General features: G+C 35.8%; 1 protein-coding gene across 4 annotated transcripts in view; it reads left to right on the forward strand.

Annotated features, from left to right (window-relative positions):
* LOC108276944 (adhesion G protein-coupled receptor F5) overlaps nucleotides 1–9,497 on the forward strand; it is a 67,833-nt gene extending 58,336 nt beyond the window's left edge. For all 4 annotated transcript variants that reach the window (XM_053686656.1, XM_053686658.1, XM_053686659.1 and 1 more), the window contains 12 exons: nucleotides 112–176; nucleotides 437–573; nucleotides 699–869; nucleotides 2,324–2,521; nucleotides 2,650–2,814; nucleotides 3,209–3,387; nucleotides 3,482–3,652; nucleotides 3,959–5,314; nucleotides 5,487–5,528; nucleotides 5,623–5,682; nucleotides 5,781–5,823; nucleotides 8,140–9,497. In XM_053686656.1, coding sequence (XP_053542631.1) covers nucleotides 112–176; nucleotides 437–573; nucleotides 699–869; nucleotides 2,324–2,521; nucleotides 2,650–2,814; nucleotides 3,209–3,387; nucleotides 3,482–3,652; nucleotides 3,959–5,314; nucleotides 5,487–5,528; nucleotides 5,623–5,682; nucleotides 5,781–5,795 — 2,559 coding nt within the window. In that variant the 3' untranslated portion in view covers nucleotides 5,796–5,823; nucleotides 8,140–9,497. The remainder of the gene's footprint in view (nucleotides 1–111; nucleotides 177–436; nucleotides 574–698; nucleotides 870–2,323; nucleotides 2,522–2,649; nucleotides 2,815–3,208; nucleotides 3,388–3,481; nucleotides 3,653–3,958; nucleotides 5,315–5,486; nucleotides 5,529–5,622; nucleotides 5,683–5,780; nucleotides 5,824–8,139) is intronic.
* The last annotated feature ends 10,347 nt before the right edge of the window (nucleotides 9,498–19,844 follow it).

Here is a 19,844-nt window from a genome sequence, read left to right on the forward strand (position 1 = left end):
AATAATAATAATAATAATAATAATAATAATAATAAAAGTGGTTGTAGTAGAGGTGAATGATAAATATGAGGTAAAACTAAATATGACATACCGGGCACATTTCCCCCTTAGATTGATAAGAGCTACAGGACTCTACCTAGCTACCAGCCCAATTCTGCAACAGTGACTGCTTTCAGGTAGTGTTATTTATTGTAACCCAGCATAATAATATTTTAGACCTGTCTTTCTGCATTGTTCAGATTTTGAAAAATCAGTCCTAATCTCAATCTTATTTAAATGAATTGAATCAATAATTAATTACTGACAGTAAACAATTCCAATGAATGATCTGGATTATAATCTGTAGTTTTATTAATTGAAAACCTGAGTGGTTGTAAAATTTTGCTCAACATTTCAAGAACTAATGTCTTCAGTGATGTTCTGTGTTTTTCAACAGGCCTGGCAGTGTGATTACAGACTTTACTATCAAAACAACAAATGCTACCCTTAATTTGGCATCAGCAAACCAAGACCTTGCTAGTAGTCTCCGTTTACTGGGATTCGATGTGAGCGATACTGCATTCATCCAAAGTGGTAGGGGCTTGTTAACTATATACATACAACTTATTACAAGTTAGTATTAATAATGTATGTGTGCATGATTATGCAGAGCTCTTGAAAAAACAAACTTTAGAGATGTACTTGGCTCTTTATTTCAGTGAAAGATGGACTATATGGAAGTAGTGGCAATATATATCCTGGGACAAGTCTCACACTGACCTGCAATCCTCCAGTAAATAATAGCATACAATGGACCCTGGATGGGAAACTCATCGAAGACAATTCAAATAATATCCTTCAACTCGATAATGTCAGTCCTGATGACAGTGGTAAGTCACAAATAATTCTGTTAGATCAGCATATTACAGTGGTCATGATAAATACATTCATGAATAGTGTACATTGATGAATGAATTTACTGTATTTTATAAAGATTGCTAAAAAAACATAAAAATATAACGAGATGCGTAAGAGTTAATCCATGATTAGGTGTGCATTACACGATTTTAATGCAAACCTAGCCTGGACTATCCCACTTACCATGTTCACTTGCTAAATTAAATCTGTCATTGATATTTGCAGTGCAAAATTTGACTAAAAAGATAATAACGGTTCATTTTCGTTAGTTATTTTATATAGAGCCCTAGAATTCCATCCACTCTAAATCAACAGATAAAGTAGTGAGATAAGATTACATTTACATGAATGAATTATAGTAAAGAGAGAGAGAGAGAGAGAGAGAGAGAGAGCGAGAGAGAGAGAGATTGTGTGTGTGTGTGTGTGTGTGTGTGTGTGTGTGTGTGTGTGTGTGTGTGTGTGTGTGTGAACTGACTGCGTCTGTGTGGAATCTCTACTAATAAAGAAAATGTGAGTTTAACTGTATGTTACTATGGTTACATTTGTTTATAGGCAGGTCATTAATTTAGAACAGTGATTAAACTGACTGGAACTACCTGTAGTATATACAGTTTTAACGCACACCTTCCGGCATCGAGTATTCAGACATTATTATTATTATTATTATTATTATTATTATTATAACAGCAACAAAATAATAATATAGCACTTGTGTCCTTTATGTTCTCTGGAAAAAATATTTCCAGGGTTTGGAGTAATTAAGAATTAATACCGTGCAGCCAGCTTTCAAAGAAATCCCCTCAATTGTTTCTCAGCACAAAATATGGTTAGCATATAGTACATTATACTATATACACTACAGTATATGCTAAACATATACAAAGATGCCTTAAAAATAATGAAGTTATATATTTTACATTAAAAAAAATACTATAAATAGCAGTAAATAGTTATAAATTAAACAAAGTCAATATTTGGTGTGACAACATTTGCTTAAAAAACATCAATAGTCTCAGGTACAATTTGTGCAGTTTCATAAAGGAAATTGTCTGGTAATTTTTACTAACTTGAAAAATCTGCCACAGTTCTTCTGGAGACTTTGATTATTGCACTTTTTGAACTTAAGAAACGTATTGTTTCTTTTTGTTGCATGCAGACTTCATTATGTTTTGGTTTGAAAAGTGATCTATTACATAAGATGTTTCTTTCTTTAATGACATACAAACATTTTTCTATAATATTTCATTTGTTGTTGAAAAAGTAATGTGTGGAAAAAACAAAACGAACCAAAACCTTTAACAAAATTTGCACTAAAAAATTGGGTTCCAAAGACTTTTTACAGTTCTCTCTCTCTTTCTCTATCTCTCTATCTACATACATATATTCTATTTTTAGATTATTATTAATTTCTTCTCTGCTTTCTCAGGTCAATATGCATGCACAACTACAGTAAACGAAATGCCCTATGTTATCTGGCAAATCATTACAATTCAACCATACCCCAATATCGAAGTGAGCACTAGCAAAGTTGTACAATGTGAGGATACAACAATCCCACTGCAGTGTTGTGTACAGGAGATGTATCAAGTGGAGTGGAACATATCTTGCACCTCAACTTCAACAGGTAACACACACAGCTTTTATATGTGATGTGGGAGGTCATGAATCCAAAAACTAATAAGTGACAATGCTTTGATTATTGAATAATTATAGCATGCCTTGTGTTTTACTTTTTTTTTTTGTGCTGCACAGGCTCACCGGCAGGCTGCATATTATGTGACTATACAATTAAACAAAATGATTGCCAGACTGCTGAACAAGAAAAACACGTCACATGCAAACTCAAAAATCCCATCAATGGAACTACAACTCAAAGTCACAACTCAAAGAGCATCACAATAAGTGTATCAAACAAAGGTGAGTAATCATTCATTTTTATTTACATTTCTCCCCAAATCTATAACAAACCTAGGAATGTCAGCGCACCTCATGTAGGTTGGTAATAAAAACAAAAATAGCTAAATAATAATTATTATTACTAATTATTACTATTACTATTACAAATAAGTCATATCTCAATTTGTGACAAAGATTTTCTGATAAAGTGTTAATTTCAAATATAAATAAATAAATAAATAAAATTTATATATATAAAAAAAGTTAATTATACCTTTTCAGGATGTAAAGTATGCATCATTCAATTATACTTTATAAATTTTGATTTAAAATAGCCTGGGAAAACCTTTTACAATATTGACCCCCCAAACTATGGAACTGAAATTTACTCATGTCTCATGTCTATTGTTTTTAGCATTTACCTGCTCAGATAGTATATTTGGAGCTGGAAATCTGGGAGACGTACGCAATGGTGACTGTAATAAAGAAATGGCTGGCTATCAAGTAGCTTGGTGTAATTCATCAAACCGCTGGCAACCCATAGAAGACTACTGTGTCCTGCGTATCTTTGCAACTTTAAAAGATGAAGCTGAGGCAAATTGACTTTGTTTTTACTTCCATGAAGGATAACATTAGTTATGTGATTTTTGTTTGCTTCTTCATAATTATTATTATTATTTTTTTGTAGAATTTACAGGTTGGAAACCTCCCACAATTTATGGCCAACGTCAGCAATAATGCTGTATTACAGATTCAAAACATCACTGATTCTCCAGCTACCATATTAACAATTGTAGAAATACTGAAAATCATTTCTAATTTCTCACAAACAATTTTAATCAATCAACCCGTCATGATGGTAAGTTAATTTTTTAAAATAAATATGATTGTATTTATTCTATATGCTATTTGATGTACATTGTAAATACCCAAGTGGGAATAGCTTTAACAATGACCATCAGGTTGTATAATCTGTAATAAAAGCAGCATTTCATGTTATGTAGCTATTTTACAGTTACAATTCCTTTTGCAACTCCTTCAATTGTTTTGCTTTTTGTCGTTTCTGCATTTTGATTAGTTAGTGATTAGATATTTCTATTGATAAACTAGATGGCTCAGAAGTGCTGTATTTATTTGTTTTTTTTTTTTTACTCTCAATTTCAAGAATTTCCTACAAACAACCGATGTCATTGGATCAGATGATACACGAGACACATGGGTGCTTTTAAACAAAAACAGTACAACAACGAATGCCAGTTCTGAACTTCTGAACTCAACTGAGAGCATTGCACGCAGACTCCGGGATGAAAGCATCTCAATAATAACAAACATATCTTCTCTCAATAAAACTTCCATTACTGCTCCCTTTTCTGGAACATTTGGAAAAAATTTAACTACCCAAATAAATATTCCAGCGACTAGTACACAGACGTCCCTCACAGTCATAATTTCTTCAGCTTTTAACAATGTCTTACCTGTTCGAAATCTTACCAACAATAACAGCAGTCAGACTGGCACCAGCATCAATGGAGATGTAGTCCTAATTGAGACAAACTCAACAATTAACAACATTTCCCTCTCTATTGACATCAAAAATAATATACTGGGAAACCCTCAGTGTGTCTTTTGGAACTTTAATCTTCTGAATGACATTGGGGGATGGGACTCGACTGGATGTCAACTAAAGAGATTAGGAAATGAAATTGAAAGAATTACGTGTGAGTGCAATCACACAACCTCTTTTTCAATCCTGATGTCACCATTTACCCTGGATAAAAACTTAGCAATAGTCTTAGACTATATAACTTACATTGGTGTGGCCATTTCATTGGGCAGCTTGGTTTTATGTCTCATTATTGAAATGATTACATGGAAATCAGTGACAAGAACTGACACATCCTACATGCGCCATGTCTCCATAGTCAACATCGCTGTCTCCCTTCTGATTGCGAACATATGCTTCATCATTGGAGCAGCAGTTGTAAAGAAAGGAGAGGGTCCCTGCAGTACAGCGACATTCTTCATGCACTTCTTTTATCTTGCCCTTTTCTTCTGGATGTTGCTGTCAGCACTCTTGCTCCTCTACCGCACCCTCATGGTCTTTTCCAGAATGACCAGAGGAGCAATGATGGCCATAGCCTTCACTGCTGGCTATGGAGCCCCGTTAATCATAGCTGTCATTACTGTGGCCTCTACAGCTGGAAGTCAAGGATACATTCAAAAAGATTACAATTGTTGGCTAAACTGGAGTAAAACGAAGGCCCTCCTGGCATTTGTGATTCCTGCTCTGACTATTGTAGCTATAAACCTCCTGGTGCTTATTGTGGTTCTGTGTAAGATGTTGAGGAGAGGAGTTAAAGCCACCACTCCGGCAAATGAGAAACATCCCCTAATGGTCATTGCTAGATGTGTAGCAATTTTAACACCACTCTTTGGTCTAACGTGGGGATTCGGCATTGGGACCATGGTGTCACCAAACTTTGGGATTCATGTGGTGTTTGCGTTCCTTAATTCACTGCAGGTATTAAAGTCATTTTAATCTAATTTTCTCTGTAAATCTAATTGCATACACACAAAATAATATTAATCTACGAATCATTTACATTTTTTTTTTAGACATTCTAGATTATAAGTCACATTTAAAGTAATTATATTTATAGTAAATGTTAAAATTATTCTTTTTTTATTTAAAGGGTTTCTTTATTTTGCTGTTTGGAACATTACTGGATAGTAAGGTATGATTATGCTAAGGCCATTACACAACTCTTCACTTAAAACACACAAACAAATATAAATAATGCTTTGATATTGCTTGTTTTGTGGTTGCAGGTTCGAGAAGCATTGGCACGAACATTTTCACTGAGTAACTTAAGCTCTATCCTTACCAGGGTAAATATAGTTCATGCTACATATACTGGTTAAAAAAATAAGTCACGCTTACTTTACGTTAATGATTATGGTTGATGACGGATGTGTCTAAATTGCAGAGTACGAGTGCCTGACCTTCATCTCAGAGGTTACGGCAGAGAAGTATGTAACTTACCTAAATGTTAATATGCACATTTTATTCACTAAGGCTGTTTTATCAAATTGTGCTAAAAAAACTTCTCAACTGGGTAATGATACAATTCCACGATTATGATAAACTGGATGAGTATCATTCCTAGCTTCCAAACAAATTAGGAATAGATTTCGACACTCTTTTTTCACTGACTGACTTCTGGCGCATGTACTAATAAGTATTACATTTTTTAAAATTTATATTTACACATGTTTTTTTTTTTGTTGCTGCAAACACTGTTAAATGAATGATCAGGCATTTTTTGCATAAAATTTGCTCTTTATGTATCATATCTGCAATGTATGGCTGTTTAACATGGACAGCAATTTTGATGAGCGTCCTTATATTCATAACGTAAAGTTCATTCTGCACACATAACCGACATGATGGCATACTTTCTTTTTTATCAAGAAAACTATATAAAAGAATCAGGGGTTAGCTGTAGTTTATAATACAGCTAAAGTACATAATTTAATAAAGTTTGTTAATTTCTATTTTTACTCCAATAATCGGTGTGAATTTTAATTGACACAATAGGACTATAGGCTGATATATAGGTATGAACTGCTGATTATATGCCCAAGTTGTATAATATAGCACAAATATTGTATTATATAAACTGCTCACAGGGCAGGATTTTAACTGAAAAAGAACTTTGGTAATGTCCCCTGTCCTCACCTCCTTTAAATTAAGGACACTATAGGTTTTAATTATTTCCCCAGTCTTGATATAGATATTGAACTTATACTTTAAATTGCATAACATTTTTGTCCACATTTGCACTAAATTCCAGTTTATGGTAATTGATTTAAATTTTGTAATTACTTTATTTGAAACACATTTAGCTTTTGGTTTTGTTACATGTGAGCTTTGTCATGCATCAAGTATATAAGCAATGTCCTGATACAGTTGGGGGAAATAAGTATTGAACACGTCAACATTTATTTCAGGAAATATATTTCCAATCTGTAAGTAATTATACCTCCTATCTATGCAAATTAATATCAGCTGGATTGGTCTATAAAAAGGCTTTTCGTTACCAAAGTGTCACACAAGAAACATTTCATGATGGGTAAAAGCAAAGAGCTCTCCCAAGACCTTCGCAACCTCATTATTGCTAAATATATTGATGGAATCGGAAAGAGATTTATTTCAAAACTTCTGAATCCTCCAGTATGCACCATTGGGGCCATTATCCTCAAGTGGAAGCAACATCACTCTATCATCCACCGGCCACGCACAGGAGCGCCTCGCAAAATTTCTGTCCAGGGAGTCAGAAGAATAGTCAGAAGAGTAGCTCAAGAAACAAGTACCACTCGGAAAGAGCTCCAGAAACACTTGGAGGCAGCAGGTGCCATCGTCACAGAGAAAACAATAGGCAATGCACTCCACCTCCATGGCCTCACCCCGCAAGACTCTATTACTAAAGAAACGGCATGTCAAAGCTCGTTTAAAGTTTGCTACAACTCATTTGGACAAGGCTGTGAAATACTGGGAGAGTGTAGTCTGGTCAGACGTGAGCAAAATGGAACTTTTTGGCTGTCATAGTACACACCATGTTTGGAGAAGAAATAACACTGCGCATCATCCTAAAAAACACTATACTACTATAGTCAGTGAAGTGTGGAGGTGGAAGCATCATGGTGTGCTGCTGTTTTTCATCACTTGGTACTGACAGACTTCATATAATTGAAGGAACGATATATGGAGCCCTTTACTGGGAGATTCTTGAGAAGAATCTGCTGCCATCCACCAGGATGATGAAGATGAGACGTGGGTGGACCTTCGAGCAGGACAACGATCCAAAGCCTACAGCAAAGGGAACTCTCAATTGGTTTCAGAGAAAAAAATCAAGGTGTTAGGATGGCCCAGTCAATCACCTGACTTGAATCCAATTGAACAAGATTTAAAGACAATATGTTTAGAAGAACGGGCCAAAATCACACCTGAATACTGCAGCCCATTAATTTCTTCATATAGGAAGCGTCTTGCAGCTGTTATTACAAACAAATGCTTCCACTAAATATTAAATAAATTTCAGTTAACGTGTTCAAGACTTTTTTCCTGTGTCATTCCTCTTTATTACACATAACTTCATTTGTGGACTTTAATGTTTGGCTTTCTTTATATGTGTGGATTTCTTGCGTTAATACCAAAGCCTGGTGAAAATTTCATGTGAATTACCTCATTAGAAATATTTACTGAAAGAAATGTTGACACATTCAATACTTATTTCCCCGACTGTATGTGAATGGTATTGGCACTAATATTTTGTTCTTTTTCAGATGTGTACAATGTGTCGAGTCGCAAAATGCCTCCAAGCAACTCAGATACAGCTACTGACAGCTACGCTGCCAGGGCCATGTTATAAAAGTGCAAACATCATACATTATACAGTACATTTGCATGCAAAATAAGAAAAGCTTTTCATTGTTTAAGTGGTTGTTGTTAATATATAAGAAAATGAAAATGAATAAATAAAAAAGAAATTTAACAAGTAGAACTCGACAGGGATGCAAACAAGTTTAGTCCTTCTTGTTACTAGTTTGCATGCCTGAAATACCCTTAAATATACTTTATCAGTTCAGTTTGCTATGAGATTGTTTTAAAATTCTTTAAGTTCATTGGCTGGTTACAATTGTATTTCCATATATATCACAAAACCATTCAACCAATCATTCTAGAGATATCACCCTTACAAGGATCTGTGACAGCCAGATGGACAGACAACCCAAAAACATTCAGCTTTTCCATATATATATATATATATATATATATATATATATATATATATATATATATATATATATATATATATATTAACAATATATATATATATTAACAAACTACTATTATCAAAAGATTTTTAAAAACTCTTCTAATTTATCCTAATTATTTGATACTGCACCCATACAATGATGAGATATTTTATTCCTTATTCTCCTCCGAAAATATAAGTTTGGTGTCAAGTTCAACTTTTGATCTATTAATTGCCTGGATCTTAATTCATATCTTAACTACATTCTATTAACTTTCATTTAATTTGATTAATCTCATAACCACAGCTATTCACTTTGACGATTTCACACACAGGTATGTGTTACATTGCCAGAATGCACCAAATATTTGAACATGGTCCTTTTTTGTAAATAACATCCCTCTAAAATGCTTGTCTTATACAGATACAGTATGTGCAATTAGGTATGATTAAATGGATGTTTATGTGTCACTAAGAGAAACAACTGTTTCTACCAAAAATTGTGATTAGAACTTGCCAGATTTACTTGCCACTTTACAAACAGTTTGTTTCATTACTTACTGTCACGGTGACCTCAGGGAGCACTCCATCATCTAACCTGGACTTCTAAAACCAAAAACCAACCCACGCTCACCTTTAGCGAGTCACATTCAAAATACAATGCCTAAAGGATGAGTTATTCTCTGCTGTGCATTTCTGAGCCATGGTTTGTGTGTGTGATCTGTTTGGTTTTGCATTTTTTAACCGTTGTGTCTTGGATTATATTTTGGTTGCCTGTCTTTCTTCAAGCGTTGACCTGTCTGTTTAAAAACCTCTCAATTTTGGATTTGGGGCTGGATTTTGTTACTGTTGCTGTGCTTTAAATAAATACTTCTCAACAATGAACTATTATTTACATTGTGTGTTGTTTTTTTTTTTGTTTAGTTAATTTTAGTTAAGTTTAGTTAGTTTTGGTTCAGGTTCAGACATCAAGCTCTCTCTGGAAATGTTTCTTATTCTCAATTAAATTCAAATTGGAGAAATTTAAATTAACCAATGTCACACTGTTTTATTAATAGGAGGACATTCCTAGGAATTCTCTGTGTCCTAGTGGTGGATTGTGTAGAGGTCAGTGCATCTGTTCTGCCAACAGTGATAATACAGGTCATGACATGATCTTTGACTTTTTTAGATAGTCAATAGTCATAAAGTAACACACATGTCCTCACTTATTTGGAGAAAGATTTTTTCACTGCAAATACATTTAAGATACATTAGGCCAAACATAAGGGGAGTGGGATCGAACCAAAACTTGATGATAAGGGACGCTGAAATAAGTGGATACTGCAAGATAAGCGATGCCAAAAAGTACATTTTAGCAAACATAAGGGTTTTTGGTATCAGATTAACTCACAACATATTGGTATTGGGAAAAGCAATGAGGGTGGGAAATCAGGACATGAGGAACTGTATAAATAGGAGAGTTTCAGCTCGAGTTTTTTAGATCACCCTTAGGACATCTCAACTGTGTGGATCTCGTGAATGGAACAATAAACTTGGATCTTGCTTCTTCTCACTCACTGGTTCGGTGTCTTGCTTTCTGAATGCCGCCATATGTCGAGCTCACTCAGCAGGTCTGCTTGGTAGGCCTGCAACACCGTCATTGTCGGCAATGACCCACAAGCAAGACTACTACTGCATAGGCCTTGCCCACCAATACCATGTAAGTGGCCTTACACAGTGGCTTGGATGGCAAAACTGACCCCCTTAAATTACCTGCCGTCGATGGAGAGAGGTAGCTAAATATCCATGCCGTTCATTCCCCACAATGGCCGAATAATCCAATATCGTGGGGTTATAAATATGGCTTATGCATGATTTTCCCCCTGAAGCCTGATATTTTGTCATGCACTTCTGGAAAAAAGGGGAGTTTTCTCCAGTGTGAGGGATTTACAATGTGCAGCTTCTCGAGGCTGCCGTCGCATGCTCAAACCCTAGACACTTCACACAAAGTGTGCACTATTCCCCGTGATGAAACAGAAGCAAGCCGTTCTCTCACTCATATTTTTCTCTCCCGCTCATTCCTTTTTTTTTTCTTCTCTTTTTTAAAGGGATAGAAAAGTCCAGAGATTTTGAGAAAAGATAGAGAGGAAATTAAGTGTCTTTTTGTTTCTTTACACAAACAACCGACATGCAGCCTCGCTGAAGATAATAAGGCTGAGGGCGTGGTTCACAGGTGCCATATATATATCACGCGACGCGCTTAATTGCCATGTCAACTGATCATGGCAGGCCTATAAATAGGCATGATTTTACAAAATCTTCAGATGTAGGTCACGCACTAGGGGCGCTTCTGTAGTGTTATGCTAAACGCAACGTGGAGTTCTCTTTGAAAGGGAACACGATTCCACTGTGCTACTGTCCATCTCAGATGAGACCGAGCCCAGAGAAGTCAGCGGTGCTTCTGGACAGTGTTGATGTACGGCTTCTGCTTTGCACAGTAAAGCTATGGGATCAATTTCCTATCAAAAGTATTGTGGACACGGATCGAAAAAATTATAAGCGTGAATCAAACATTTAAAAACACATACAAAATTATATTGCACAAAACTGAAACATGAATTCAAAGTTTTTTGAATCGCTCACAAAATCGTTTTCCTTGGTTATATTACTGTGTTTTTGTGCTCTGACATTTTCTGCTCATGTTTTCTTTTTTTGAATGCTTGCTCTGTTTTTTCCTTCATGCTTGTTTCTACATTCTCCTCTTGCTTCTCCAAATGTTGCAGTTCGAGTTTCATGTAAATGAGGGTGGGCTTTAGCGTCACCATTGGTCCACTACAGCTCCTCTAGCCAATCAATTGAAGAGGGGAGTTGACATCACGCCACTGCGACTAGTGCATCGAAATCAGTATCAAGGGAATCAGTTGTCACCACATCAATAAAGCTGTACCAACAGCTTTTCTGGTTTACCATCACTATGCTCAGTACACTGTTTATGATGAAGTAATAATAGTTTTGAACATCTGAACAACAAATATGATGTTCTTGAGTTAAAGTGCAAAGGGCCTTGAGCAAAGGGCCTGCCTGAAGCATGCAGTTCATGTGAGGAAACCCACCAACATCCCAGAGTTGAAGCTGTTCAATATTGAGGAATGTGCTAAAATTCCTCCAAGCTGATGTGCAGGAAGGATCAACAGTTACCAGAAATATTTAGTTTCAGTTATTGCTGCACAATGTCACAATCTCCCCTTTAGACAGCGCTGCAGTGTGCAGCATGCTTGGAGAGCCAGAGGATGCGCGCGTGCACGAGCCAGTTGTGCGAGTGCTCAGAGAGCGCATGCTCTTCGAATGTTGATAACTGTGACATTGTTTACTGTGGACACATGCGTTTGTTTTGTTTCTGTTCTGTCTTCTCCCTGTTTTATCACTGGTTGTTGTTCGAGGGTGTACTTCATTATTTTCAGCTGTCAGCACTTAACGCTGATTACAGTGCATCCAGAAACTATTCACAGCGCTTCTCTTTTTCCACATTTTGTTATGTTACAGCTTTATTCCAAAATGGATTAAATTCATTATTTTCCTCAAAATTCTACAAACAATACCCCATAATGACAACATGAAAGAAGTTTGTTTGAAATCTTTGCAAATTTATCAAAAATAAAAAACAAAAAAAGCACATGTACATAAGTATTCACAGCCTTTGCTCAATACTTTGTTGAAGCACCTTTGGCACCAATTACAGCCTCAAGTCTTTTTGAGTACGATGCTACAAGTTTGGCACACCTATTTTTGGGCAGTTTCTCCCATTCTTCTTTGCAGGACCTCTCAAGCTCCATCAGGTTGGATGGGGAGCATCAGTGCACAGCCATTTTCAGATCTCTCCAGAGATGTTCGATCGGGTTCAAGTCTGGGCTCTGGGTGGGCCACTCAAAGACATTCACAGAGTTGTCCTGTAGCCACTCCTTTGTTATCTTACCAAGCTCTGCTCACACCAAATTCCTGACCCAGATCAAAGAGATGGCCAACCCAGGCCCTGCTCACGTAAAGTTCCTGTCCCAGGTCGAAGCCGATGTCATGACCAACCAGGTTCTGCTCATGCCTGAAGCTGATGTCATGAACAACCAAGTTCCGATCAAGCTCAAGTCCACTGAGGACGTCACTCTGCTTATCTGTTCGGCTGAGGACGTCGCTCTGCTTACATTTTGCCCAAGGGGCCAGGACCGCCAATGGAAAGGAGTGTTTTCTGGGTGTGTGTATATAATTACTTATATTTGTGTATATAAGAGACTGTTCAAAAACTTTTGCGAAGTATTACATGTGTCATCCATATACCAAGCCGTTGATCATCATGTTGTTTGTCCTAGTTTTGATCTTGTTCTAGCCCAAATTTTCGATTCTTGTTTTGCCTGGTTTATGCCCGTTTGCCGATCGCCTGACCTTTTGACTGTTTATGACCACGTCTATGTTTCACGATTTGGATTTGTCTGCCTGTCTCTCACATAATAAAGCTCTTATCTGAATTTGCATCAGTCCTCAACTCCATTACGTGACAAAGCATTATCAGTAATATTAACATAAACCAATTACATTATGGAAGCTGTTGGCCAGTACCAGAGTGAGTGAAGAGTGGTCACAACTCTAGGGTAGGGTTCAGAGGAGAAGGGGAGGTGGTAGATATGAAAAGTGTCATACGCAAATCAACGGAATAATGGGAATTAACAGGGAGTTAACTAGGAATAAAATGGAGCTTTAGATGTGGTTTATGTCTCAAAATTGATTTTTATTAATTTATTTATTAACATCATAAAAGAAAGAAAAAACTGTATTGGTAGGTACTGATATTAAAAATATTCTAAATGCCTAAACTTATATATTACCGTTTATTCTGACCACATGAGAAAAAAAATGTCCTCAGATTGACGGACAGTTTAATTTGAATGCACCTCTTATTTGATGAATGGCCTTTTCCAAAAAGGACACAAAACAAAACAAAATAACAAACAAACAATCAAACAAATATAATAATGGTGATGATGAAACATTAGATAAGTCTGACTGGACAGTATTTATGATAATTTCACTTGCTGAGATATAATTTTCCTGCTGTGGTAATATAGGACTCTACTGGAGAAACTTTTAATTGGCTGTGAAAATGTTTGTTTACACAGAGGCAGAGCCATGGAGTAGTTCAGAAGGAATACAGTACAGTATAACACAACAGGTTCATCTGTGACATGGAATTTTACACAGATACACCAAAGAGACACCAGATGAAGTCCAAAATCTACCGGAGCATCATGGCTAATAAAGGTAAGTTACATATTTTTAGAAATGCAACTTTTACTAATAATTAAAAAATTAAAAATTTAAATTTAAAATTTAAAATTTAAAAAATAAAAAATAATTTAAAAATACATTTTGCTACAAAGGAACCATTTACATTTAAATGTGTTTTTTCGAGTGTATATATAGGAAACATATCATACTTCGTTGGATTATAATTGCTTACTGGAATCAAATGGGTGTGCAATACCCTTTTGTTTGATGTAAAATTTTTCTTCTAGTGGAAATAGAAGAAAAACTCTTGAAATATCAAGTCTATAGTTAATCTGATCAGGTGTATCACAATAAACATAATTTTAGTGTGAACTATTCTTTAAGAGAAGTCCATCTTTGTTTCCTTAATTTACTGCCGAGTTGAAGCTCTTTTTAAGCCTTGCCTCCATTCTCTTATACAAACCTACTATTAAGAATTAGGACAGCTAAATATATAATGGGTTAATGCTATTCATTTACCAACACAGAGTAGAAATAGTCTTAATTATAATATGAGGAAATAAAAATAGAAATAAAAATAAAAAGAAGTAAAAAGACAACAGTGACTCTCCAATACCATCATACAAAAACCTTGAGGAAATTTGTGCAAGAACAGTGAATACACTATATGACAAAATGTTTGTGGACACATGACCATCACATTCAGTTGTGCTTTTTGAACATCCCATTCCAGATTTAGTCTCACTTTTGCTGTTATAATAACCACCACTCTTCTGGGAAGGTTTTCCACTAGATTTTGGAGTGTGTGGCTGTGGGGATATGTGATCATTCAGCCACAAGAGCATTTGTGATATCAGGCACTGATGTCAAGTGAGGATATGTCAAGAAATAATTCTTTCTTTTTTGAAAACAGCCTAATTGTTAACATAATGCAGGAATGAAGCAAACTATTTGAAGTAAAGCTCTGGCCTCAAAAAGCATTTGATGGTTTTTGGTCTCAGAAGTTTGTCTGGTTATGGAAATGACCCAAACAGGCTTCTGTAGGCAAAAATAAACTCCAGTTTATTTGATCTCATTTTCATTTAGACTTGATCTCCACCCCCTTGGTCTTGACTCCATCTTGGATAGTCCTAATCTTGGACTTGACAAATGCAGACTTGACTACAGCCCTAGGAATATTACTTCCATTAGGAAAGTCTGGTTTCCTCTCAACTCCCAAAAAACATTCCAGTAGATATACTGACTACCCTAAATTGTCCCTAGGTCTGATTGTTTGTATGCATGGTGTCCTGCAATTAATTGGGAACCCATCTGGAGTTTGTTTATTCATACAGAAGCGTGTTTGGATAATTTTTCTAACCAGACAGACTTGTGCTTCCTGTAACTCATTGTTTGTATAAATGCAACAGGGCGTATCAATATAAATGGTAACTCAGGTAATATGGCTCTTCAAAGCCAGTAGTGTATGTTCCTGTTGGTGCGGTTTAATGAATATCAGCAGTATGTCAGGAATTAATTTATAGGGAGGATGAGGAAATATAGTAAAATCACCACATGATCTATAAATTCTACATGCCCAAACATTTTAGGTGAATGCCAGACAGTAGCAGAAGCAGCTTTGTTATTTTAATCATTTAAGGCATTTGTGGCAGTATCTACCATCAACCAGCCTCACTTTTACATTCACTTTTACATTTATAACATTTATGTTATAAATGTTGCCATAATATATTTATGACCCTTTAAAGCCCCAGGACCCATCAGCAGGTTCAGATACATATCGTTCCCTTTTAGCTTCACTGTGGTTACTGAATAATCGATTGTGTGTAGTGTGTAATGACAATAACAATAACTGAATAATAAGCAGGGACTTAAGCAGAGTTCAAAAACAGAACGAATCCCTTTGAGTAAACATTTTATGTTCAAATAAAAGTTACTGGATGTCTTTTTATTCAAGATTTGCTCGTTTTGACAGGCACTGTAATATATTACAGTATGTGTAGCATATTTTTAGTTGGGTCTAGTACATCTGTACAAATAAACAAATCACCACTTGATTAGACAACAGATAATCTGAGGCTAGCTTACAGTCTAGAAGATAATTCATTTGTGAACAGATGATGCTTCAGTTATGGTACCTAATTTATAATTGGTTAGTGATTAATTATTGATAAAGTCTGTATCGGTTCCAGTGATTATTGAACACCATATGAACCAGGGTTGGACTGGGACTGAAAACGGCCTGGGACTTTGAAACACAGACCAGCCCATGACTGTGTACAGTTCCAAAATACAAATTCACACACCATCCACTATATAACAATAAATTATGATGCAGAGCTATCGATGCATGTTAACAACATTATATTCAGAACATATCGATGGCTGTTAACAACATTAATTTGGCACCAGAAGCCAACAGGTCATCAACAGGTGGTGCATCTGTGTACTTTTCTCTGCAGCTCGGTCAATTATCTTTCAAGAGCCATGGTCAACTGCCTGGTTGACTCCATGGTCAATTATATATATATATATATATATATATATATATATATATATATATATATATATATATATATATATATATATATATATATATATATACACACACACACACATTTAGAAGCATTAGCTTGGAGTGCTCGTGGTTTCTTCTGTCTTATTTTTTCTCCACCAGGGACATTTAACATATTTTTCATATTTTACAGACCTCTTGAGTTGGTTGTGCTGGGAGTCCATATGTTGGGTGTGGATGGCCTAATCGTGTGTACTGCTCTGATATAGCCTGTGATTACTGTGCTGATATACTGGCATTTTGGTGCTTTGGTACCACATGCAGTTCATGTTGGCCTTTGTCCATGCGTTCTATTGAGACTCAGTGGAATCAAAGCTGATGTGTTTTGCTGGAAATACAGCTCAAGGCATACAACAGCCCATCCTATAACTTGCCATGACCAGTCTCTATGTTGGTTACTTCTTCATATTAGTGGCCATTATCACATTCATCATTGAGATCAGCATTGGGCTTTTACTAAACACAAATGCTGTAATCTGTTAAATGTACATATGAGTGTGCTGTATGTTTGTTTATATAATGCTGTTGCCCTGACAAGCTTTTAACTCTAAATGAATCATTATTTTTTTCTCAGAAGTGGTGGGTAGAGCTATACACAGTGAGTTGTTAGTCATTACTGGGAGTGGTAACCATAAAAACCAGTTCTTAATGATATTGTTTCAATGGTTGAACAATGGACAATTTCAAGACTAGGAGTAGCCGAAATCAAGTCAAGACAGTGTATTAAGGGACCTAAGTCAAGATCGACTTCAAATAAAAGCGGGCCTGAGATCAAGACAAAACAACGACAACATTAAATCCTTTTCAAGGCCAATCTTTATACTAATTTAATTAGTTGGCTTCATTTGTGTCTGGCACCACTGGTTTGACCTTTTTCTAGAAGAAGGAATCACTTATTCACAACCTTTGCATATGTGAACAGAACAGACAACACAAACATTTACAAACTATGGGATGAAACCATATTTAGTCAGACCAATGGCTAAGACCAAGACAAGTCCAAGTACAAATTGGCGTATGTTCATAGTATGATGTGCATAGTTTCAGTATTTCTCTCTCCCATTTACTGTTTGCTTACAAAAAAAAAATGTTTTTAAGTCAGATGGTAAATTAATGACCTAATGTTTGTTGAAACCCCCCCTTCCTTGTAAATTCTCTTCTGTGGTTGGATAAAGAACGTATAAAAGGATTTAATAGAAAACTAGCCACATGAGCTCCTAGAACTTAGGCTAATGTTCACCTTAATTCTTGGAATAATATTTGATAAGTTTATGTGAAAATTACCCTGCAAGGCTAAATTTTTCATTTCTTACCTTTGTTTTACAGGGAAGAGGCCAGAATGTTTCCTGAGATTTTTTGCCATCCTGCTCATTTATTTGCAAGTGGTGAACTCACAAGGACTCCATGAAATTTCAGACATGATTGCAGAGGTAACGTTTTAAAACTGAAATATGAGTTAAGAAGAAAACCAGGCACTATCAAACTGCAAGGTTTCTAAATGCAAATGAATTTTCCTAAAGACAATAGTGTCTAAATTACCAGTAGATTTGAAGAGTGATTTGATTAATAGTTCTGTACATACAAATACATCTTTGTGGGCGGCTGTGGCTCAGGTTGTCCACTAATCATAGGTGTGACAGTTTGATTCCCAGCCCACGTGACTCCACACACCGAAGTGTCCTTGGGCAAGACACTGAACCTCAAGTTGCTCCCGATGGCAAGCTAGCACCTTGCAGGATACCTCTGCTACAATTGGTGTGTGTATGAATGGGTGAATGAGAAACAGTGTAAAGTGCTTTGTAGAACCGCTAAGGTTAAAAAGTGCTATATAAGTGCTGATTTATTTTATTTATTTATTTATTTTTTTAAACATATTTACACTCTGGAAGTACTCCGGATTCCATGTACAAAATGTCATTTTGAGGATAAAGTATGAACTCAAGAATGACCAGGATTTACAACCAAGTACTAAAAAGAATTTTATATGTGATATAAGGCGCGGTAGCTTAGCAATTAGCACGTTTGCCTCACACCTCCAGGGTTGAGTCGATTCCAGCCACCGCCCTGTGTGTGCATGGAGTGCATGTTCTCACGCTTCAGGGGTTTCCTCCGAGTATTCCGGTTTCCTCCCCCAGTCCAAAGACATGCTTTGTAACGTGTCCACAGTGTGTGAGTTTGCGTGTGTGATTGTGCCCTGCGATGGGTTGGCACCCCGTCCAGGGTGTCTCGTGCCCCGAGTCCCCTGGAATTGAATCCAGGCTCCATGCAACCCTGTGTAGGATAAGCGGTACAGAAAATGGATGGATGGATGAATATGGTTAATCCAAATACTATCCACATTAAACAGGGAAATTAGAATACATAAATGTTCAAGCTTAATAATTAAACAATTAAGTAAGTTGGTCTAGATAAGGGCATCTGCCAAATGGCATTAATGTAAATGTAAACAAAGAATGTTGAAACATGATATGGTATGCATAGTTAGTATTGCTATTACTAGAAGTAAAGGCTATATAACAAAAAGTATACATATATAAGCTGATGACAATTTTTAAATTTCTTTCAAATTCCCGAGTCTTCTTTAACTGAATTCTTTGTAATATTAAATTTTAGTAATAAGATAATAGTAAATTTCAGATTTTCACAGCAATAAAAGTTTACAAATCTTATATGTGATAAGCATAAACATTATTATTACAGTAACAATTATTATGCAACTTTGCCTAATTAATTTTTCCCCTCAAAATTCAGTTTAGCTATACAGATGGACAAACGGATCACATAAGGCAAAAACGATCTGGTAAATAAAAATCCATCAAAATTACGTCTAAAAATCCTGCTATATGATTTTAAAGCAATTCTATATATTATATTTATATCTATGTCTGTTTTTTTCTTTTCATACCCGTCACCTAAATGACCAAAATCACATTTTCATTTCCAGTGAACACGGATATTCTAGAATACATTGTAAACATAGAGGTGAATGTGTCACAAGCGATTTTGTTTGAGCAAATCAAATCATCATTGGAGTCCATCAGTAGTTTCCAAATAGACAACACCACAGAAATCGAAAGTGTGAACATTACAACAGGTAAGCTCTGTTCTAAAACAACACCACCAACAATAACAACAACAACATATTATTATTATTATTATTATTATTATTATTATTATTAAATGTAGGTTCTTAATTATAAATGCATCTAAATCTAAGCTACTGTATTTGCTTGACACTATGGGAATTGCCTCAGATGTGATGGAAGGTTTACTAGCCCCAGCTGGGTCTATGTTGTATGATATTCTGCTGTATAAAATCACACATCTGGTTGCACTGATATCATGCAGAACGTTACTTTGAGATACAGTATGTGTTTTGTTAGCACAGTTTAAAACAGGTC

This window comes from Ictalurus punctatus, chromosome 16 (assembly GCF_001660625.3).
Source record: "Ictalurus punctatus breed USDA103 chromosome 16, Coco_2.0, whole genome shotgun sequence".
NCBI lineage: Eukaryota > Metazoa > Chordata > Actinopteri > Siluriformes > Ictaluridae > Ictalurus > Ictalurus punctatus.